This window comes from Aegilops tauschii, chromosome 6, assembly GCF_002575655.3.
Source record: "Aegilops tauschii subsp. strangulata cultivar AL8/78 chromosome 6, Aet v6.0, whole genome shotgun sequence".
Lineage (NCBI taxonomy): Eukaryota > Viridiplantae > Streptophyta > Magnoliopsida > Poales > Poaceae > Aegilops > Aegilops tauschii.
Window position 1 is genome coordinate 86,432,924 of NC_053040.3, and position 23,202 is coordinate 86,456,125.

The following is a 23,202-nucleotide window of genomic DNA, read 5'->3' on the forward strand; positions in this document are numbered from 1 at the left end:
ATGCAGCATATCAGTCCAAACCCGACAAGCACAGAGCACGAGGACGATCCCGCTGCTGACGCCGATCCCAAGAGATCTGGCGGCGCAGGATCCTGCGCGCCTGCGGCGGCAGGCCCTGATTTGCTGCCTCCCTTGGCTAGCGGGTCCGCCGTTGGCGCCTCCACGCGTGACACGCGTCCTGGTGGAACCGGCGCGGGCGTGTCGCCTAGCCCTACCGCCTCCCCGCGCAATGATGACACTGGTGGCCCGGTCCATGGGCGTGTGTCTCCTGTCCGCCAACCCATCCTGTCGCTTGTGCGGGCGCGTGATCCCATGCCCGACCGCACCGCAGCCGAGGAGGATCGGCCCGTTGTCCCGATCGCCACACGAGGGGCTGTGTCCACTACGGCTGGTGGATCGTCTGTGGCGGCTGATCCTGTGCGTCCCAGTACACGGGCTCAAAAAGGTATTTTGAAACCGTTGGTTCCTAAAGATGGGACGGTCAAGTATGATAAAAAATTTAAATTTGCAAACCTTGTTGTTGCTCAAGAACCTAGAAGCGTGGCAAAAGCTCTAGGAGATAAAACTGGCAGCGTGCTATGGAAACAGAGTATAATGCTCTTATGAAAAATAGAACTTGGCACTTGGTTTCTGCTAAGTCAGGGAGGAATAATATAGATTGTAAGTGGGTGTACAAAATTAAAAGACACTCTGATGGCACTTTAGATAGATATAAAGCTAGGCTAGTTGCTAAAGGTTTCAAGCAATGCTATGGCATTGATTATGAGGACACATTTAGTCCAGTTGTTAAAGCTGCCACCATTAGACTTGTTTTGTCTATTGCTGTCACCAGGGGATGGAGTCTTCGCCAACTGGATGTCCAGAATGCGTTCCTACATGGCGTTCTCGAGGAAGAGGTTTATATGAAGCAACCACCTGGTTTTGTTGATGAGACTAAACCTCAACATGTTTGCAAATTGGACAAAGCTTTGTATGGTCTGAAACAGGCACCCAGGGCTTGGTACTCAAGATTGAGCACAAAGTTACAGCAACTTGGTTTTCGGCCCTCCAAAGGAGACACCTCCTTGTTCTTCTTTCGGAAAGGGAAGGTGATTATTTATATGCTCATTTATGTAGATGACATAATTGTTGCTAGTTCCTCACAAGAGGCCACCTCAGCTTTACTCAAAATTTTGAAAAATGAATTTGCACTTAAGGACTTGGGAGAGTTACATTATTTCTTAGGCATTGAGGTGAAAAAGATACCCAATGGGATTTTGTTGACTCAAGAGAAGTATGCCACTGATATTATCAGATGTGTAGGCATGAAGGGTTGTAAACCTTGTAGTACTACTTTGTCTACTACAGAAAAGTTATCCTTACATGAAGGGGAGCCATTGAGTCCAGAAGAAGGAACTAAGTATAGAAGTGTTGTTGGTGCACTTCAATATCTAACATTGACAAGACCTGATATATCTTTCTCTGTTAATAAGGTTTGTCAATTTTTGCATGCTCCTACTTCCCTGCATTGGACAGCTGTTAAAAGGATATTGCGTTATATCCAAGGGAGTGCAGGACTGAAAATATGTAAGTCATCATCAACCACAGTAAGTGCCTTTTCTGATGCAGACTGTGCAGGATGTCCTGATGACAGGAGATCTACTGGTGGATTTGCTGTTTTCCTTGGTTCTAATCTCATCTCATGGAATGCCAAGAAACAAGCAACTGTCTCTCGATCTAGTACAGAGGTAGAATATAAGTCACTAGCAAATGCAACTGCTGAGGTAATGTGGGTAGAAACTTTGCTTGATGAACTAGGAGTTGAAAGACCACATGTCTCTTGCCTATGGTGTGATAATCTTGGAGCAAAATATCTGTCTGCCAATCATGTGTTTCATGCACGGACAAAACACATAGAGATTGATTTTATTTTGTTTGAGAAAGAATTGCAAGAAAGCTTTTGGAAATCAGGTTTATACCAACTGGAGATCAAGTTGTTGATGGCTTCACAAAACCCCTACAAGCTCGACAACTTCAAGCCTTCAAGAACAATCTTAACCTTGACATGTTTAGATTGAGGGAGGATGTTAGACAATAGGCTTGAGTTGTAACGTGACAATGTCACGATTGTAATTGTGTGCGTGTGTGTCATATCTTGTAAATCAAGGCAAGTGGTTAGAGGCGAGCCCAATCCCTTGTAGATATCTTGTATAGGTTGGATTAGGGGCCAAGCCCAAAACCACCTGCCGATCTTGTATCCTGTTGATTATATAAGCACGCACGCGTCCCTGCCAGGAGGCATACGCTTCACACCAAAACCTCTTAGTTTTTACAAAAAGCACCAACGAAACCTCACCGACAAACTAAGCTCGGATGGTTAGGTTCCTTTGGTGGAACCAGCCCATCAAGAATCAAGAATTAGACTTGACACTGATGAGAACGTGTGTCTAGCATGGTTCTCATGACCTTCTTGAGTGCGGCTACCAACCAGGGCTCTAATCCTGGTTCTCACAAAAAAAATGCCCCCTCGCTGCGCATACTTGTGTTGTGCAACTCAGCGTGTTCGCTGCGTATACTTACGCTGCGCAAGAATCAAGAATTAGACTTGACACTGATGAGAACGTGTGTCTAGCATGGTTCTCATGACCTTCTTGAGTGCGGCTACCAACCAGGGCTCTAATCCTGGTTCTCGCAAAAAAAAATGCCCCCTCGCTGCGCATACTTGTGTTGTGCAACTCAGCGTGCTCGCTGCGTATACTTACGCTGCGCAAGCCGGCTTTTGACGAAAGTGCCTTTCCGCTCCCCAGCTCATTTGAGCTCGGTGAACAGTAAAATCGAAAAAAAATCAAAAAATTCCAAAATTTTTTTGAGAGAAACATTGACAAAAGTTCTAAGTGCCTGCAAAAAATTATCATGAAATCACATTCCTGTAAGGCGTGGCAAAAAAAACAAATTCAGTGCTTCAAAATGCTTTTGAAAATAGCTTTTTCATAGTACTGTTTTTGTTTTTTTTGCCATGCCTTCTAGGAATGTGATTTCATGACGAATTTTTGCAAGCACTTAGAACTTTTGTCAATGTTTCTCCCAAAAAAATTGGATTTTTTTGAATTTGTTTTGATTTAGTTTTGATTTTACTGTTCACCCGAGCTCATTTGAGCTCGGGTGCAGAAACTCCGCGTCCGGCTTTTGAAGCCTTTTCTCGACCTTATAATGCAGCGCCTCTAGGATATCTTTCTCTTTTGGTCGACTTTTTTGTAAGACTTACATCGATGCTCGTATTTTTCTAGATTTATTTTCAGTCTTTCAGCGATGTTTGTTTAGTGAAAGAAGATATCCCGTCAACTCTCGAGACGTGACGTCGGCACAATATCTCGGAGGTACGGATAGAGATAGGATGTGCACCCGGACGCGGCTAATCTGCACCCGAGCTCAAATGAGCTCGGGTGAACAGTAAAATCGAAAAAAATTCGAAAAAAATTCGAAAAAAATTCAAAAAATTCCAAATTTTGTTTGAGAGAAACATTGACAAAAGTTTTAAGTTCCTGCAAAAATTCGTCATGAAATCACATTCCTAGAAGGCGTGGCAAAAAAAACAAAAACAATATTCTGAAAAAAGCTACTTTCAAACGCATTTTGAAGCACTGAATTTGTTTTTTTTGCCACGCCTTACAGGAATGTGATTTCATGATGAATTTTTGCAGGCACTTAGAACTTTTGTCAATGTTTCTCTAAAAAAAGGAATTTTTTGAATTTTTTTTGATTTTTTTAGATTTTACTATTCATGCGGGAGCATATGAGCTCGGGTGCAGAATGGACTTTTCGTGTGCACCCGTGCTATGATAAAGACGAGTATACGGGGGCACCTGCGATTAATTCTTTTTTTACTAAAAAAACCGAACCTCACCTAACTGCCCCATACGACGCGACGGGACGGTACCCCTCCGAGACAAAACGCACAGTCCGGTAGACGACCCAGCATACCCCGGCCGCTGGACCATGAGCTCAGCTCACAACTGTAAACTACTCCCCGATTATCTGTCGTGCCACAGCAGCACAGGCGGGCAGGCATAAATTCCAGCTGCCTCGCTCCCCCTTCTTCCCTCCCCACTCCCATCCCCCTCCTCGAGAAGAGCACGGCCATCCCCAGCCCGCCTCCAGTCGAGAAGGCCACGACCATTGGCGGTAGACAGTATACATGGAGGTGGAGACTGCGGTGCCTCCTCCGGCGGCCGGGCCGGACCGTGTGGAGACCGCCTCGCGGGAGCCGAGCCACACGGGGGCCTCCTCCTCGCCGTCGCCGGCGGCCGGAGGCGAAGCGAATGGCGCGGCCACCAAGGTGCAGAAGGTCTACCGGAGCTACCGGACCAGGCGCAAGCTCGCCGACTCCGCCGTCGTCGTCGAGGAGCTCTGGTAACCAGATCCTACCCAATTCCAGAAAAGGGAAACATTACTGCTCTGCTTCTTTTCTTCCACTTGGTGGTCTGATAATTTCGGCAAAAGAAAATCGCCCAACCCCCCTTTGTTTCTTGGGATTCCGCGCTTTTCTTGGCTGTTGACCTCTCGCGAGCCTGATTTTGGGTGTCGTCGATGCCTGATTTGCTTCATCTTGATGGTTACGGGTGCTGAAAAGTGAAAATTCACCTGTTTTCTGATTTGGATTGGTCAAGGTGGCAAGCGCTGGACTTCGCGCGGCTGAACCACAGCACCGTCTCCTTCTACGACGACCCGGAGCCGGAGACCGCCGCCTCGCGCTGGAACCGCGTCAGCCTCAACGCATCAAAGGTCTCGACACATTCCCTTCCCCTGCATCATCAGTCGCCAGCACAAGGCAGCAGCTCACCATGATGGCCTTTTCCCCACAAGAAAGCCATTTTTTTTACTGGAATTCTCCTTGATTTTAACTCCAACTCATGTTCATGAGCATGTTGCAGGTGGGGCAGGGTTTATCCAAGGACGCCAAGGCTCTCAAGCTGGCTTTCCAGCACTGGATCGAGGCTGTGAGTACAAAAATGTCCTACACATCCACTACTTTTTTTAATCTAATTTTGGCAGTAGTATTGTACTTGCTGCTCTTCTATGCTCTCCAAATGTGTGTGTGAAAAGAATAAGCTTCTCAGTATCAGCTGACTCAGACTGTCAGTCAGCGCTGAACATCGATGATAGAAGTTACACAGCTTACCCTCATCTTGACTTGGGACTTCTGTTTGCAAAATTTTGAAATCCATCTGTCATCTTGCAGATTGATCCAAGACATAGGTACGGGCATAACCTGCATTTCTACTATGATGTCTGGTGCCAGACCCAGGCTGGCCAGCCCTTCTTCTACTGGTAAGAACATGACTTCCATTGTGCATATGAAAATCTTGCTGTTCAAACGGAATCATGCAAATCAATATGTAGTCCCATTTTTCTACAAGGTTAAGTCTGATAAATTTTGCACCAAAATTGATAGGCTTTTACTCCTTTTCTTTTTGCATATGCAGGCTTGATATTGGTGAAGGAAAAGATGTAGATCTTCCAGACTGTCCAAGGGCTCGGCTGAAGAAGCAATGCATAAGATATCTTGGTCCAGTAAGATCATTTGCATAACGGATGCTATCTTTATCCTTTCTTACTGAAAATATTCAATAAGAGCTGCACTGGGACTTCAGAGTGCTGAATTCATTCAATGCTCAAGTTTCTTCAGCAAGCCTCGGTTGCGATTAAGAAATGCCACTGACTTTGTGTTTCTCATGTTCACCTTCTAGAATATGTTTTGCTCATAATAAGAACATGGGTTATGTTGGCATGGGTGCCGAATCTAGAGACAACAGTGAAGGGCAGGCACCATGCTAAGCGCTGTCACGTGCAGGAGTCACTATTGAACCTAACAATAACATGATCAATTGATAAAGGAGTTAAGATTTGTTAGGAAAGAGATAGATTAAAATAGGAAGATGTTGATATGGTTTTCTGGAAATGATGATATTTAGTTAGGCAAGAGATAGCTTATTTAGTTGGTAAGGATATCTCAGATGTCAAGTCAAAACTAAGCCGAAGAGCCTGCCTAATTTCGACAGCGATTAGGCCCTGCTCGCATCTACATGAGGGCGAGTGCCCTATCCTCGGTCTCTGCACTTTTGGGGTGTGCTGCACGTGACATATGTCTTGATGCTATTGTAAATAAATCAATATTCCCTCTGTCCAGAATTATAAGGCACAGCGCGCTTCTCAAATTTATTGATCTATGTGGATTACGTTGTACAAAAATCAGTATCGTTGGATCATACTAAATGCACTTCTCAATGGTATCAATTTGTATGAGATAATCCACATAGTTGGGCAAATCGTTGGTCAAAGAAGTTTCAGAAGTCTGGAGTTATGTTTGATACTCTATACATATGAGGTTATAGAACTCCCTAGCCTGTGCCATTAATATTTCTCTTCAATTGTTTATCTTAACCACAGCACGCCCAACATGTTCAGATTAGTCATAACAAATTGCCACATGAAAGTTTAGAAGAAAATCGTTTAGCATGAACTCTGTAACAGCTGTATGTTGTTTTGCAGCAAGAGCGCGAGTTCTATGAATACATCGTTAAAGAGGGAAAGATTATCCACAAGATATCTGGAGAGGCACTTGATACAAGCCAGGGCCCTAAAGGGACAAAGTGGATTTTCGTTATGAGCACAGCAAAGAAACTTTATGCTGGGCAGGTAGTTTGATAACTCACATAATTTTATTGCTGCTGAGCACTTACATTATGCTTTCAAAGGTTAGCTTCACTAAATGTTTAACTTGTATGCTTATTTCTATATCCAGAAAGAGAGAGGTGTATTCCAGCACTCCAGCTTTTTAGCAGGAGGTGCCACTATAGCTGCTGGAAGGTTCACTGCAGAAAATGGAGTTATCAAGGTATTATCGAGTACCACCATCGTATCAAAGTGCTACTACTATTTGTGCAAAGGTTTTACACTTGGTGAATTGTTACTTGAATATTGTATCCATATCCAAAAGATTTACTAGTCATTTCGTTATGCTAACCTTATGCTTTGATGGCCTCTTCTCATTTCAGTCCATCTGGGCTTATAGTGGACATTACAAACCGAGTGCGGAGAATCTTAGCAACTTCATGAGCTTTCTAGAAGAGAATGGAGTTGATCTGAAAGAAGTTGAGGTATACTATTTCCGGTCCAGCTGAATCTAAACACACTCCTATCCTATACCAACTTATTTTTGCATATTCAGGTACGCTCATCCACCAAGGAAGACTACTATGAAGATCCAGCACCTAATAGCAAACAGAACCCTGCTGCTGCTATCATGCCATCCAATCCTCCACAATTGATTCTCCCTTCCAACATGGTAGAAGAAGCCAAGGCATCTGGGCAATCTTCTCAGACTGAAGCTGACGAGGTCAACGATAATCTCTGCGTGGAGAAAGCAAGGCCAGCCTACCAAAGAACCTTATCAGGTGGCCTGCAAAGCCCTAGAGATGCCGTCGTCTCCCAGGATGCAATTCTTGAGAGAGTGAACTCCAAGAACAAGTCAAAATCCTATCAGCTCGGCGACAGGCTGTCCCTGAAATGGAGCACTGGAAATGGTCCAAGAATTGGGTGTGTGAAGGATTATCCAATAGAGCTCAGAATGCAAGCCCTGGAGATGGTACAGCTCTCGCCCGGAGCATCGACTCCTCCGGCCTCGTGGAGGGTGCCATCATGCATCTCCCCCACCTCGCCAACGTCGCCGCTCGTGCCAATGCAGGCCTCCCTGCCCCAGCCAAGTTAGGAACTTGAGTCTAGGCGATAGCTGTGTAGCTCTGCTACCTCATATTTGATGGGTGCTGCAAATGTCAGAAGTTTGTGCTTGCTGTTTTTCCTATGTTCCTGGAATCCATTTGTAGCTCAGATGGATCTGGTGAGGATTGTATGAGTTCGAATTCGGTTGAATTGAACTGACAATGTGTGATTGCGCTTTTTCCCCGCCAAGCGTCACTATTGCAGAAATAGCTTCAGCAGAGTTTTCTGTCTCATAGGTCATAATACGGTGCTGTAGTATGTTTGCTTACAACAATCAGAAAACATTTCAGGGACAAAACCTACAAACCACGATCGAATTTAAGGAAAATCAAGGATCGGCGAGTCAAAATCGCTAGCAAACCGGGAGTGCAAAAAGAGGGCCATGCATGCAATAATAGGATCTACTCCCGGTTGACATCAGACGAACTTTGGGGTTGAAATAGGAGTACTAGAAAAAAGAGAAGCAAATACAAACGAGAAAAACTTTCGGGTTGACATCAGAGGCTCTGATATTAACCGGACGTCATGCACCGGAGCTAACGCTGGAATCCAGGACATGCTTGAAGCTCCTTCTGGAACTTTTTTTTTTCGAAAATTTTTTCATTCAAATCACGAATCAGTACAAAGTAGGTGACCCTTACAAGCACATTGAAACGCAAACACAAAGGACCATGAACACCTAGAGTACCCTAAGACAACCATAACACAAGAAGATCTCCGGAGCCCTGTGTCATTATCACTGAATCTTGAGAGAAGACCCCTGCAGCAGAAATATCTGCAACCAGTCGCAAACAGGTCATCATCTTCGACCACGGTACAATTGCTGCCACGCTGCTTCCTCCTTTCTTGACACCAGCGCTGAGAGGGCATGGACATCAATCCAACACACCTGCAACAGCCGTCGCCATCTTTGGCTTTGAGTACCGCGAAAAGTGTCCCTTCTGGAAGGAAGAGAACTCGAGTCATCCGACCGGTCCAACACCGCGGCCGGGCCATCCGCCTGGACAAAGCAGGATCTCCCACCAGCATCAGCGCAGAGGAAGGAGAAGAACAGCAGCAGCAAATCATACCAACAAGGAAGAAGAAAGGTCTTCGTCTCCCTGCCTCCATCGCCCATCTGAGGATCCAAACGGCCAGTGCCGATGGACCTCCAACCACCAACGCCCACAACCTCGACGAGATCCAGGGATCCCCAACACCGCTGGCTCCTAGACGAAGGCAAAAGCCTCGCCTGACCGCGAACGAAACCCGGAGAAACTTATTCCGACGCGACACCACCGCAACGGCCTCGGCAGCGTCTCCCTCAACCCTAACCCTACCACACACCCACCTAGTGAACAGACCCGAGGTTCGCCCTTCCTCCCGCCGCCGGAGCGGCCGACGGATAGAGAGGGAACCGGCGGCGTCACCGGCGGCGCGCAAGGGATCCCTAGTCGCCTCCTTGATCGCCTCGTGCGATCCAACTTTTTCGGGCGTCCGCGGGCTTTGTGTGGGTTTGCTAAGCTCCTTCTGGAACTTACGGGACGTGTCGGGACACTCCAACAGCCAGATTTATATGTGGGCTATATAAAGCCAACTTTATCTTCCCCAAGGGTATCCTTCCCCGTTATATCGAGTTGAGCTCTTTACTCTTGCTCCATTTTTAAAAGCTCCAAAACTCTAAAAAAAAATTAACACGGTACAGACGAAGACGCTCATATATATGCACACACACTCACTTCTATGAACACATACACACAGACCTTATTCCTATGAGCACCTCCGAAAGACTGAGCTTTGAAGCTTTCATTGAATGCACATCATCTTGAGATTGACGAGATCGTCATAGATGCTTTCGTAGTCGACGAGAGCTTCTCCTTCCATTGAATGCACATCGCTGAAAGGTCTGAAATAAATCCATAAAGCTTCAAAGCTCTATTTACTCTTTATCCCTTCACCAAATCATTCCACTCCTTTCAGGGAAAAGAGAGAGGATCCCTTGATCCACACTTCCACCAAATTGATTAGAGTTCTCTGTTGATTTCTTTGAGGATTTGTTATTCATAGATATTTGGACTCTTGCTGCATGCATCATCATGATGCAGAGGCCGAAGGCATGCCTCCATTTCCAAAAAAAAGATATTTGGACTCTTAGGCGGCAGGAGTCAAGATCCGGAGGCTTTCTTACTTGTGGTGTGCTCTAAAAATATTATAGAAGTGTGTTGATCACCTTCTAGACCAACCCCGAGTGATTTAAGTCTCATCTGTTAGGGATGGCTCGAAGGGAGGATAAAATGAACCACTTGGTAGCGCTCCGAAGCTTTGGCTTCGGCACCTTTCTAGCCAGTGGCAGACCTAAAATCATGCCATTGGAGGTGCCAAGTAGTGTAATTTATTTTAAATATCATCATAATCCTAGCAAATACTCCTTAAACAACATTAAGTTGTCAAACAATTAGTGTCTAGTGTATATAATAAATTAGATTGCAATTTTAGCATTATCTCTTTCTAGTGAAGATTAGCACTCCCAAAGAGTGAACATCAGGATAAATTCCATGTTGTCGACTCACTTGTGTTTAGTTCTTTTCCGCATCTTTTACCTACTACTCCCTCCGTTCCTAAATACTTGTCTTTCTAGGCATTTCTTGAAATGCCTAGAAAGACAAGTATTTAGGAACGGAGGGAGTATGTAGGTTTGCCGGCTTGCTAATTAGCTAGTTCCTTTGCTTGTTTGCTTAACAGATACTCCTAATTGCATATCTAAAGAACCAAAATTTGTAGTCCCCTATTCATCCCTTCCCCGTGGGTGAAGGATCATTTTCTCTGTTTTCTTTCACATTTATGGACTCAATTTAATAATTGAGATCTGAAGTAGGAAGAAGTTGATTTTTAAGATGGGTGGCCAATCGCCCGCATTTGCATTCATTGAGGTAGGGCGGGGGGGCCTACAGCAATGGTATAGGCCAAAATTCTCAAAAGCCAAAGCCAAAATAGATGATTATTTTGGCTCACATAAATAGATGATTTTTGGCTCATAAGCCAAAATCCAAAATCAAAGTTAAGCCTAACCAAACACCTCCTCATTGAAGGCTCAAACTAACATCTCCACAGGACAGATAACAACATATTCTGGTGAGACATCGTAATCATCATCATCTGTGTTTCTGTTGGGTTCATGACACTAAATGTGCACAGCAACACAGAATCCAAGTCATCAACGGACATGTGGCAACCGTGTAATCTTACACTGACCGGAGAAACAAGAATAACATGACCTCGAGAGTCTTAGACAGCATAGCTTAAATCCGACACAACACAGAGAGTCCCGGCTACAAGAATGGGTAACAACACCGAAAACAGCACCTAGCACCTGCCGCCTCAGACGTTCACTACCTATCTTTCAGCTCTAGCTCGAACGTCCGCAGCTTCTCCTTTATAGGCGAAAGGAACAATTTCACATCCTTGCAGATCCGCGACTTGTCATCCCATTCGAGGGTATCGGTGAACCTAACTTCTGCCTGAAATCAGAAGGGATTGTTTGAGACAACCAATACCCAGTAATTGATTATAAATGGTACAGGCACTATAGAGAACAGTAGTGGTTATTTGTACCTCGAGGTCATCAAGCTCACCAAATGAAAACTCGGGGATGTCTATATGGCCAGTGACCTTCTTCTTCTCTTCCTTGACTAACCATTCACCTAATCAGCATTACCACAAACGAGTTAGCGACAATGGAGTAATACATATTTTAAATAAATGAAGTGCTGCAATGTTTGGCATGATATATATATGTTTTACCTTTAAATCTCAAGCTCAGTTCATAATTATAACCTACTCTCTTCTTATTACGAACCGTTACTAGAAATGCCTGTCAAACCACCAAGGATATGGTTAGTTGTTTAAATTACACATGACAGGATTACTTCATGCAAAAAGGTTATCAAGTTATGAAAAATAGTTATGAATTGATGGAATTGAACGGTCTTGTCAGACATCATGCTTACATCGCCAGAGCATTTGGACACTTCATCAATGGATGCCTTCCCTGTGGAGAAATCCAGTGAACCTAAAGAACCCAGCAAATCCTACAGTACATATGAGGCAATAACTGTCAGAGAAATTTAATACAATGGAAACATCAGTGAACTATTTTAGACAAGCATTTTGTAAACAGCTGGCTACTAAACCACGCACCTTTATCCTACCATTAGCCCATGAATTGAGGTTCTTTTCCTCCCATGTTCCAGCCTGCAAGTGCAAACATGAAAAATATCAGAAAATAGTAGATTGGCAATTAGCAGTATAACCACCCCAGAAGATAACGGTATCGAAAAAATAGGCAGCTACAGCAACTACCAAAAAAACGCCAAAGGTAATAGAACTAAAGCTGGACAGTTTGCAGATGGTATGAGTCAGCAATAGAAGTAAATTTGTCCAAACAACTAAAACCTCGGAAGCTATAAGGCTGTTCCTAAATTTCTTGAGACCGCCATAAGTGTACTCCATATCTCTATTTAACTCAAGAGAATCATAGATTATCACTAGTAAGATGCCAGCCACAGCTGTTCTAAATGTACAAGACCACCAGTATTATTATAGCTCAAGTATCGTCAGTAGTTCAAACCCCAGCATAATCAGATCTCTTTCCCCTTTGCATATTTATTCCTCTATTTATGCAATTTGTAAAATTAGTACTATGAGCTTGAGGTCAAGTAGTAGCAACTATGCCTAGAGCAGAGCTGTAGAGTACACCAAAGTTATGTGATGCAAAGCTAGTCTTTGTTGCGGAACTTCAAAGAACAGAAGAACATTCCCTTTTTTTTTAACATATTTTGATTTTTCTGTGAATCTACATCAATATTCAATAGTGTTTAACATATTTTTTTAACATATCTAGCTATATCTAGATAGAATATATTGTTGAACAGCAACACTTGTGTGTTGCAATGTGCGGCAGTAAACAAATTCCCTGCGCGTAGGGTGAATGCACCCCCACAATCCACTGGCGGCAAACGGAGATTGCAGATTTGCCGATACCAAATCGACTGGGTGGGTTCATGGTGATCGAAGGAGGTTTATGACTGCGAATCGACATTTCCAAATGTACAAACGTATGCTAATTATTATCAGATCATAGGCTCATCGCACGAACAAGACATTAGGAGCTCCCGAATCACAGTAATTCATGGTGTTCCATCCAGGCAACGCGGGAAATAGCTGCCGGTCCCCTAAGGCGGCAGCGCACATGTGTGTGGAGAGAAGGGCCTCTGACCTGGTTCCAGACGGAGCCGAGGGCGTTGGGGTTGCCGCCGCCGCCGTTGGCGGCGGAGGGGTCGAGCTTGCGGGGCACGGGGGGGGGCGCCGCCTCGCCCGTGGCCTGCCGCACCCAGTACCTGTACGACGACTTCTCCGGCGTCCCCGTCTCCGTCGCCGCCGCCGCCGCCACGGCCGCCGTCTCCTCCATCGGTGGATTGAGCTTGAGCCCTCGCTCGCTACAGATCTCTCGGCGAGGAAGGGAGATCGGCGAGGGCGCGCGCCCCTTCTCGGGGGATCGAGAGGCTTCTTCCCCGGAGAAGGAGAGGAGAGGATTGCCACCAGAAATTTCTGTGCGCGTCGCGGATCGTATGGGGTATGGGGGCGCTCCAATTTTGACTCTTTTATTCTCCCCCGCGGCGAGTGCCCACGTGCCTCGGGAAGCTTCTCGATTCTTTTCCGGTTTTCTACGCTAGCTACAGTTGGTCCCTAGTGTGGGCCCGCGTGTCAGCGTCGGTGTGGGAGAGGTTTTTCCTTATTTTGAGGAAGAGGGATAGAACATAAAAGTGGGGTGACAAAATAAGGAAAGGAAATACTACTGCCTGGCATCTCCCTCCGTTCCAAAATAGATGACCCAACTTTGTACTAACTTTGTACTAAAGTTAGTACAAAGTTGGGTCATCTATTTTGAAACGGAGGGAGTACTTTCTATTTTTGAAAAAGTTCTAAAGGAATCACACATGCACATGAATGTTGATTTTAAGTTGTAAAGTTGGCTTTGATATGCTTAACTATAGGATGTTTTAAGTTAAAACTATAGAATTTATTGGTATTTTCATCGATCGTTACATACTTTATTATTTTATTTGTTAATAATTTGAGGATTAATATTTCACTAAGGGGAACATAACATAGAGTCAGAGTAAATAAAATTTCTAATTCTGATTAGAAAAAAAAAATATCAAGCATTGTAGTATACTCCCTCTGTAAACGCTCTTATATTAGTTTACGAAGGGAGTAATTTTGAATACTATAAAAAGGTACGATGGGAGGTGGGGGAGATAAAAACTTTTGGATACATTGATTCAGATTAATTGCAAATACATCAAGGATGTTGCAAGAACATGTGATCTTCTGCAATACTAGAACAAACATGTTTTCCTCTAATTTTGGTATTTTTTTTGAAAAACACAAAGTAGCAGATATTCTGACATAAAAATGTTTGTACATAGTATACTACTGACCATGTTTTGAAATATATTTTTCCTAAATTTTTATTATTTATCTGACCAACATACTAATGTGTTGTGAGAATATACCGTTTTTCTATTTATTCTTTTTACGTATCACTTTTTTTTTGCAGGGAGGGAGAGGGGGGGGGGAGTCCATCCAGCAGCTCGAGACCTCAAGTGTGCTTGCATGTTCTGCGCACAATTGGGCCGAGAAGTTGGTAGTTTCTCGATGCATGTTGAATAAATAAATAAATAAACGATGAGGCTAGCCCTTCAATCTCAGCAAGAATAGACGCTATCGGAGAGCGCAAAAACAAGCGCAGGTGTACCACCTCTAAACAATCAACTTCAAGAACTACTCGCGTATAGCCTCGGAGTTTTTCCGTATGAAAATGCAGGGCAAACAGGGAAAGAAGGACCGTATACGGAGTACTTAATACGGTGCAACCCTGCTGCTCCACTTGAGAATGCCTTTTGCAGTTTTGCTCTGCTCTGGCCTCTGGGGGCACATAGGAGTGACAACTAAATTGTTATTTCCCAAGCATTGAGAAATATACTCCCTCTGTAAACTAATATAAGAGCGTTTAGATTACTAAAATAGTGATCTAAACGGTCTTATATTAGTTTACGGATGGAGTATTTGAGTAGCAAACCCTATGCATGTTTGTGATTCTACAGTAAAGCCACTTGCTTCGCATCCCAGACGAAAGAAACACATTTTGACTACCCTAGCACGAAACTAGATCTGCGTCTCCGCATGTTCACCTCAAGAACAGAAAAGGCAATGTCAAAACTGATAACGAGCTCAGCACCTAAAACCCTAGCACGCACAAGGATTAGCGCGGCAACAACAATAAGAAGTAAAAGATGTTACAAAGCAAAAGCTTGCGAGTTACAGCATGTGCCTGTATCCAGGTTCTAAGATCTGTTTCTTTGATCCAGGTAGCTGGACACACTCAAAAACCAAGCATATGATCGACAATTTCTTCTCTCTCAAAAAACCGACACAGAGTATTCTGATTTTCCAACTTATAGACCGACCCAATATGACCGGCCATTGCTGTTATGGATCGGGGATGGAGACGGAGCCACCAGAGCCCACTCGTACCACACCTGAAATAACAGCGGATAAGGATTCATTTATCAAAGGATCGACAGCGATGGAAACCACACTGACCTTGGTGGCACCACAGCATCGCCAAAAGTGCACTTCTATGGGCGACTCTGACGGCACGTATATGGGCTTCCTCAGTGGGAAAAAGATTGGGAACCTGGCAATGTTCATAATATGTCAGACCAAATTGCAGGATTTGGAAAAAATGTTGTTGCTGGTTTTTAAGAGCAGCAGGTTGACAGTTTGCTACTTACCAGCTAAACATGTTTGGTGTACATGTGTTCGGCTCAATTCCTAGATGGACATCTTTATATAGTACGGCATCAAAATATCCAGCGAATCCTGCCAAAATGATTGGATAAGTAGGGTTAGAGTGATATATGTACAGCTTTACAGAATAGAAATCCAATGGCAAGTACAGCATACCGTGCACAAGGCATGATCCTGTGTCTTGTGGTAGTTCAAACTGTAACTTGGTATACCTTTGGTTGGTGGCCTTTGGTGAGAAGTTTGGATGTGCGAAAGAGAAAACCTGCTCATTTAAAGGTGATCATCAGATGTCGTTATGAAAATAGTTATTGGAGGAAGGCATGATCAACGAAGGGCATATTGAGCAGAAAGTGCAGTCTCTCACCTCTTGTGGAGGTGCAAGTCTTGCTACTCGGTGTAGCTTGACAACATATGCCGTTTCAAAATGTGCAATATCTTTGTGTGCTTTAATCTGCAAAAACCAAGTCGCTTCAAGCTCTATTGAAACTTTGCAGATACCACTGAGATGGCATAAGCACTTACGTCATTGTGTAGTTTCGATGCAGTTACTGGTTGGATAAAGCTTGTGTAACTGCAGCAGAACACATGAAAACAAGCAAATAATAAGAAATATGAGGATACCTAGAATCGAAAGAATGCAGAGAAGTTCAACTATATAATAATAATGCAAAAAGGGAAAAAGGTCAGTACGATGAAGGAATAGAAATCCCATCAGGCTTCAAGAATCTTTGGGCACCATCTAGACACTCAGGAGATAACTCATTATCACCAAAGGACCCAAGCAACTCGCTGACCTGTTCATAATTGCATGTAAGATTGTTAAGACATAGTTGTGACTGCCTGGTAAGAGATTTGAAATGTCACTTTCGAACAAAAGTATCAGCATACCAAAATATCAGCTTTTTCAGGAGCATCCCAGCACCGCATGTCACTAGAAATAATAGTAACCATGCTTTCCCACCCTTCCAATTTGATCAAACTCTGCACCGGTGCCCGAAAACCAATCAGATCATCATATGATATATTTTTATTAACGCAGCAAGGCAAAAACAGACTACCAACACAATGATAGGGAAAAAGAGATGCATCAATGATCCCTAAACTGACAAGCTTGCACCCCTGTCTAATGGAATAGCTTGAAAACTGAAAATATAAGAACTCACATGAAGAGTAATAACTGCGTTAGGATTTTTCTCCACTGCATATACTTTTAGCATCCGACCAGTTTCTTCTGCAGCCTGCATTTAATATGAAAGCCTCTTTAGCTTCCTGGACAATATGAACAAAGAAGTTTTCTTCGACAAAAAATACAGGCACGTTATTTAAACACCAGCAAATTTATCAAAGTTTGTGGTAACACCCCAAGTGTCAGGAGCAAAAGAACTCACCTGCAATGATGCTCTTACGAGAGGCCCTCGGCCTGCTCCAACAACCATCAAGACCTTTGTGGAACAGCGAATAATTAGACGATTAAATACTAAATATAACATTAAAATAAAAATGTAGGTTTAATATGAGTGGTGCAGGTAATAAGCTCCAGTGAGCTGTTTACAATTTCAGCCTAGGAATATTACAAATAAAACAGGCATAACGCTGGATTGGCTACAGATGCAGAAGAGGCAATGCATAAACAAGATATGAATGCATGCTTTTGCCAACTCATGGCTCTATGAATCACTGTTTAAAGAGATTCAAGTATGGAGTGCAACCATTTTATATAGGAAAAAGATTACAAAGTTCAGGGCCAATCGTACCGTCCTAGTTGTGGAAACTTCATCATCTGAGACCTTATCAACCAACGCCTTAGCGATTGCTCTTTGATACTGTTCATATGATGTAAAAAAGGAATTAGCAATGAGATCAATACTGGTATGAAGAGTGCTGTTAGACTGACCAACCAGCCAAAAAAATAGAATTCCAGACTACCTAGTTAATAAAGGGCTGGATTTTTTATCCTTGATTATTTACAAAACCTGGTTCATTAGCTATTAAGTGCTAGTGTTAAAAATGTGATAGCTGAAGCATGCATCCATAAATCTCAAGATTGATCTTGTGCCAGTTATAGTAATTCTCAAATACTTTCAGGGTGTACTAACTAGTAGAAGAACCATGATATAGTCAATAGTTTGGAAGAAATAAATGAGAACGTATTTTTAGAAACTTCAATTTAATAGCTAACTTTCTTCTCACAATGTATTGACGGAAACTATTGACATAAAGTGAAGGCAATGTTGCTTCTTCAAAATGTATAGCATTAAAGATAGACATATTCCAATTATATGACAGTAACCTGTGTATACTTCACAGTGTCTTTCTCGAAAGTCTCATACGTCTGAGCTTCCAAATTATCCATCAGAGGCTGCCAAAATAAATAAATAGACAAGTTATGAGGAAGTGAATGCCACATTCATTGTAATGGAGTTAAAAAGGAGACCCATGCCCCATAACTTCACAAGAAAGAATAATTTCTTTCAGGTGATTAGAACTTGAGAATAAGCGAAACAGTAATTACCTGGAGAGGAGATTGCAAGAAATCCCTATAGTTGATCTGGAGTAAGGCAAATAACATAAGATCAAGGAAGATGCCAGTGAATAAGATAAATAATGGGTCATGAGAGAGGAAGTCTACTAGAGTGGATACCTCAAAGCGTTCTTGCTCAGGAAGTGGATCCATCCTCTGATAGAGGTAGGCCATGTAGTCAAGGTACGGGCTCAATGCATGCTGAGTGGGGGTATCTGAAGTAACAATTTAGGCATGAGTGAGTCACATTTTAATGGAAATAAATGGTACTTTTGCAGCAAGTATCACAAGTCAAGGCATATAGTTCACAGAGCAGGAAAATAATACTTGACACATTTCCCATATTAAAAAGGAGAAATTAAGTTTGATCTCTTCGCAGAGTTTACTTTTTAGAGTACGGCAGTCACTTTAAATGTATGTAATGAAAACATTGTTTACATAATCATGTGCAAGTTAAAGACCCTCTGAACTATAACATATCTGAAAGTTCACAGGAGTTACCTTCGGTGTGGTTTTCATCACGTGAGAGCACTCCTTCAGATACTTGGGAAACATTATGATTTGATCTCCCAGAGATAATTACCTAAACAAAATCAGAATTCAGGGCTTCAGGCAGAACACGACATACACATCAATTGCCTCTCAAGCTTAGAACCATGAATGCAAAAGGAGGGCAGGTATTGCCGTATTGTATTGCGCCATTAATTCAAAAGGCTATGCTGTTATGCGAAGAAGAAAAATGCTTTAATATAAAGAAGCATAATAAAGAACCTACCTGAACTGAATGGTTAAAAAAACCAGTAAGCAGAGTCTGGTGGCGTTTGGACAAGCAAGGATAACCTCTTGCATTTGTTAGAAAAGCCTGCAGATGTAAAATTATTTAGTGCTGCAAACATGCAAGGCCTATTGTAATACCCCAGGAGGGAGGTGATTGCACATCAAGATGGATTGATTAAGTTGTATGATTACATCTGTTTGAAGAATCGCAGCTCTTACAGGCTCCCCAAACCAGCGCCCTAGAGAGTTCATTGATGGCAGCGAGCTCCTGATAAGTGAATAGACAACATTATTAAGGGATACCAAAGCTTTAGCATTATAGATGAAATTACTAAATTAGAGTGAAATCTTTATTTTGCAAGAAATTTTTTGGTGTGACAATGCAAGATCATCACTTACAAGATATCAAGTGCTACATACAGTTGACTGCTATGCTCGCATAACAGTCTGAATGAATTCCACCATTCCCACGAGTCTACTGTTTCACTCTGTAATTTAAGAAAACAAATAACAATTGAGTTACGCAGCAGTGTGTATACTTAGCCATCAACGGACTGCAGCATTTTGCTCTGGCAGACAAACGCCTAGCCAGCCTGCTAGCCTTGAATGCGCGATAGGCACCCCCTGCTAGGCTTGGTAGAGCGAACATTTACCGTGGGGTTATTATTATTTACTTTGTCATGGTCTTCATCCATAGATTCAGACTTCTCCAGAGGTATCCTAAGCCACAACTTAAGAAAGAAACAGAGCAAATAAAAGTTAGATGTCGACAAACTATTTTTAAAATATAAGGCACCTATTCAACAACTAAAAGATGAAATTGGATAGGGAGGGCGATACCTGCATATTGGTCAGGCCTTGCAAAATATTATTTACAACTCTAGCATAATTGGCACAGGTCGACCTCTTGGGAGGAGGAATAACACACGCCTGCAAGGAAATGCGCCACGAATTCACATCTTTTGTAGAACTTGTTTTCTAATAATGCATATGAACTAGATCAAGCTTAATAAAGTAATGCAGTTAAGGAATCCACGGACGGTCAACTGGACAGGAGTTATCCATGTTTCTAGTTCTTCAAAGCCGATAGACACCCCAACAATGTTAAATGGCATAACTAGATAATTCATATGTTGTTGCAGTTACCCATTTACAGCACTCAGGGTAATAATAAATGTGTTGTCGAGTGGGGATGGACCTGCAAGGAGAGATGAGTCGCCCAGGCGATCTCCTGCTTGAGCGTGAGCTCCGAGTCGAGCCGGAGCTGCTCGTCCTCGGAATCCAAATCAATCCACTCGCTGATCTTCCCGACGATGTGGCTGCTCCACTGGGACGGGCTGAGGACGAGGTCCGAGGCCGCCACCGGCAGGACGGCGCCGGGCGTGGGCCGGTAGTCGGGATCGACCTGCACAGAGCGGGGCAGATAAGCCTCCGTTTCAGAGGGAGGACGCGAGAAAACAGCGGCGGCGGTAGGAGCGGGAGAGGAGGGGGACTCACGAGCGGGGCGAGGAGGAAGTCGAAGGCGGAGGAGAGGGAGTGGGTGAGGACGGCGGGGAGGCCGTCGCCGGCGGGGAAGTCGAGCACCTCGACCCCGCAGTAGCGGGAGTCGCTCTTGTCCCCGGCGCGCTGCCCCAGCGGCATCTTCGCCTGGTGTGTGGGCTGCCGGTGGCTGGCGCCGCCGCCGGAGGAGGAGGGGGGAGGGGGTTTAGTCGGGCTAGGGTTTAGGGTTTTGGTCGGCAGAGAAGAGGAACGCCCTCTGCCCCTCTCTGTCTGGCTTCGCTTTTGTTTCTTGTTTTTTATTCGCTCTTTTTTTCCTGGATGGATGGATATGAGCACGAGCACGTGGTGTTCGATTTCTACAGTAGCGGGCGGAAAGTTCAACTGAGCGCAGTTCATTCGATTGTGAGAGCCTCAACGTTTCGAGATTTTGGAATTTTTATTGAATCTTTATGACCCCATTCGAGTAAATAGCGTAAAACTACTAGTTTACAGGCTATGGTTCCAAAAAACTACCACTTTTTAATTTTTTTCAGAAAGCTACCGAACGCGCGGTCCGTTGTTTCAAAAAACCCAAACCTACGGTGACTAGCGTTTTAACCGTTTTCCTGACGGACTGGGCCCATCTGTCAGCCCACGTGGCCACGCGCGCTCACGGCGCGGCCGTTAACGGCCGTTAGCCGACCCGGGTCCGGTCGGAACCAAAGTGGGTGGTCGGCCACACACTCTCTCACTCCCCCTCCTCTCCCCGCGGTGACCTAGGTGGGCGATGGCGGCGGCGCAGCCAAATGTCGTCGGCGGCGAGCTATTGAAGCAAGGCGGCACCGGCCAGGAGGGCGGTGGACACTCAGAGGAGGACAAATGGCTAGGCAGCTCGAGCTTCCCGGCGCAGCGGTCGCAGCAGCCATCACCGCCCGCAGCTCATGTAGATCCGGCGAGCTCAGATCTGGAAGTCCGCGCGGCTAGGGCAGTGGCGAAGCGCATCCACACTGATCCAGCAGGCGGCCACCATTGGGCGTCGTCCTTTGGTGGAGTGAGGTAAGCACTGGTCAATGTTTCTGGGTCCTTTAGTTAAAATTTCCGTGTGCTTTAGTTCAAATTAGAACTAGGGTTAGTAATTGTTTGTTTTTGGCATGCTACTGTATTTTATTGGTTAAGTCAGTGTAGAAGAAAGTGCATTTGGTTAGTGCGTTTGGTCAGTGCATAGATGTTCTTGATATCTGAAGAAAGTTCAGTAATGTTCAGTGACTTAAAAAATAATTGTTTGTCAATTTAATCCTACAGCTTAGATGATGAGATTTGGGACTTGAGGCTACATTTTCAAGGAATAGATAATATGGAGAAAAAGTATTCGGTTTCCTCAGATGTCAGTTATCTGACCATATTAGCATTGGTTGAGTTGGAGGGCTATGGCATGGATGCATTTCTGACTTATGTAAAGGAAGAGGGAAAGGGGCTGGAGGGTGTGGAGGCCCTGGATACTGAGGAGGCATTAGAGGAAATGCTTGACTTATTTGTTGATAAGAAGGTACTGAACATCAGTGTCAGAAAAGCTACTGATCCAAGCCCAGCTGATGAGGAACAGATCCCCATTGATCATGTTGGTGAACATGTTGTTTACAGAGTTTCACAAGAAGGTGTTCTGTACCCTGCCTCTAATGCTAGCTTGCCATCTTTAACCCCTGATGAGCCCTACATGAACACACAGCAAAGCAGCAATTTGAACAAGGGGAAAACAGTTGTGGAAGAAGAAGATGTAGAAGAAGAAGCAGATGAAGAAGAAGAAGATGTACCAGAGGACGAAGATGAAGTTGAAGATGACAAATCATCTTCAGATTTTGAGTTCTTTAGGCGTGATTACAGAGGGGGGGGATTTCTTACAAAGCTTGGTGTAGGGGTGAAGATGAGGCCGGCACTGATACTGCAGAGCACTATTGTGCAGCTAACTCAGAACCTTCTGAGTTTTGGGAGGAAGAACCAATAGTTTCTGAAGATGAAGAAGTAGTGGATCCTGCTGCTGTAACTACAAAAGCAGCCAAAAAGCTTAAGCCAGTTAGAAAACCTGGCCCAACTAGCAAGTCTCACAGTGAACCTGAGCACAACAAGTTTGAAGATTATGTCCCTGAAGCTGATGAGTAATGTTTTCCAGGTGATTTTGGCATAAGTGATGAAGAGGATGCACCAAGGCTGCCATCTGGAAGAAAGAGTAGGAAGAAGCAGAAGAAGGAGAGGAGATGGTATGATCCAAAAAGGCCTGATGCACATGAGCAGTTTTCGATGCATTTGTGCTTTGAAAATGTAGTTGAGTTCAGAGAAGCACTTAGAAATTTTCATGTGAGGACTCTTAGGAATTTTGAGTATCACAGAAATGAACCAAGTAGGGTTATTGCTTGGTGCTCTGAGAGAAAACATGGTTGTGAGTTTTACATAGTTGCCTCCAAGATAGCTCATGAGGCAACTTTCAGTATCAAGAAGATGAACCTGAATCACACTTGTGGAGCAAGTGGAGAGAACACAAAGGTGACAGTCAGTTGGGTTGCTAAGGTTTGTGAGGATACAGTCAGATCCAACCCTGGAGCTGGTGTTGACACAATTATGTCATACACAAAGAAGAAGTTTGGTGTGCATGTGCCTAAAAGCTTGGCATATAGGGCAAGGAAGGAAGCAGTTGAGGTTGTGCAAGGAGATCACAAACTCCAGTATCACATAATAAGGGACTACCTGCAGTGTGTGCTAGATACTAACCCTGGCAGTAGGTGCATAGTAACAACACATGAGGACCCACTTAACCCAGCTCC

General features: G+C 44.0%; 3 protein-coding genes across 4 annotated transcripts; 1 reads left to right on the top strand and 2 right to left on the bottom strand.

The window, feature by feature from the left end:
* The first annotated feature begins 3,894 nt into the window (after window positions 1–3,894).
* LOC109761316 (IQ domain-containing protein IQM3) lies at window positions 3,895–7,941 on the top strand. The gene is made up of 9 exons (XM_020320117.4): window positions 3,895–4,389; window positions 4,647–4,761; window positions 4,911–4,976; window positions 5,219–5,307; window positions 5,463–5,550; window positions 6,529–6,675; window positions 6,782–6,874; window positions 7,035–7,136; window positions 7,208–7,941. The coding sequence occupies exons 1-9, from the start codon at window positions 4,175–4,177 to the stop codon at window positions 7,745–7,747; spliced, it is 1,455 nt and encodes a 484-aa protein (XP_020175706.1). The 5' UTR covers window positions 3,895–4,174; the 3' UTR covers window positions 7,748–7,941.
* Window positions 7,942–10,864: 2,923 nt separating this feature from the next.
* LOC109761314 (uncharacterized) lies at window positions 10,865–13,426 on the bottom strand. The gene is made up of 6 exons (XM_020320114.4): window positions 13,013–13,426; window positions 11,935–11,988; window positions 11,745–11,825; window positions 11,539–11,608; window positions 11,350–11,438; window positions 10,865–11,255 (listed from the first exon to the last, which is right to left on the bottom strand). Exons 1-6 carry the CDS (start codon window positions 13,202–13,204, stop codon window positions 11,127–11,129), a joined length of 615 nt encoding a protein of 204 aa, XP_020175703.1. The 5' UTR covers window positions 13,205–13,426; the 3' UTR covers window positions 10,865–11,126.
* Window positions 13,427–15,061: 1,635 nt separating this feature from the next.
* On the bottom strand, window positions 15,062–20,712 carry LOC109761313 (protein arginine N-methyltransferase 5). Of its 2 annotated transcripts, none has more exons than XM_020320113.4 (22): window positions 20,405–20,712; window positions 20,106–20,312; window positions 19,748–19,837; window positions 19,582–19,638; window positions 19,307–19,395; window positions 19,100–19,175; window positions 18,906–18,992; window positions 18,632–18,713; window positions 18,251–18,345; window positions 18,122–18,157; window positions 17,900–17,968; window positions 17,364–17,432; window positions 16,998–17,051; window positions 16,773–16,847; window positions 16,498–16,590; window positions 16,300–16,403; window positions 16,132–16,180; window positions 15,974–16,060; window positions 15,766–15,871; window positions 15,594–15,681; window positions 15,403–15,496; window positions 15,062–15,338 (listed from the first exon to the last, which is right to left on the bottom strand). In XM_020320113.4, exons 1-22 carry the CDS (start codon window positions 20,546–20,548, stop codon window positions 15,255–15,257), a joined length of 1,935 nt encoding a protein of 644 aa, XP_020175702.1. In that variant the 5' UTR covers window positions 20,549–20,712; the 3' UTR covers window positions 15,062–15,254. The 2 variants fall into 2 exon arrangements, with proteins under 2 accessions (XP_020175702.1, XP_020175701.1); XM_020320112.4 differs by having other exon boundaries at window positions 19,561–19,638.
* Between the last annotated feature and the right edge of the window lie 2,490 nt (window positions 20,713–23,202).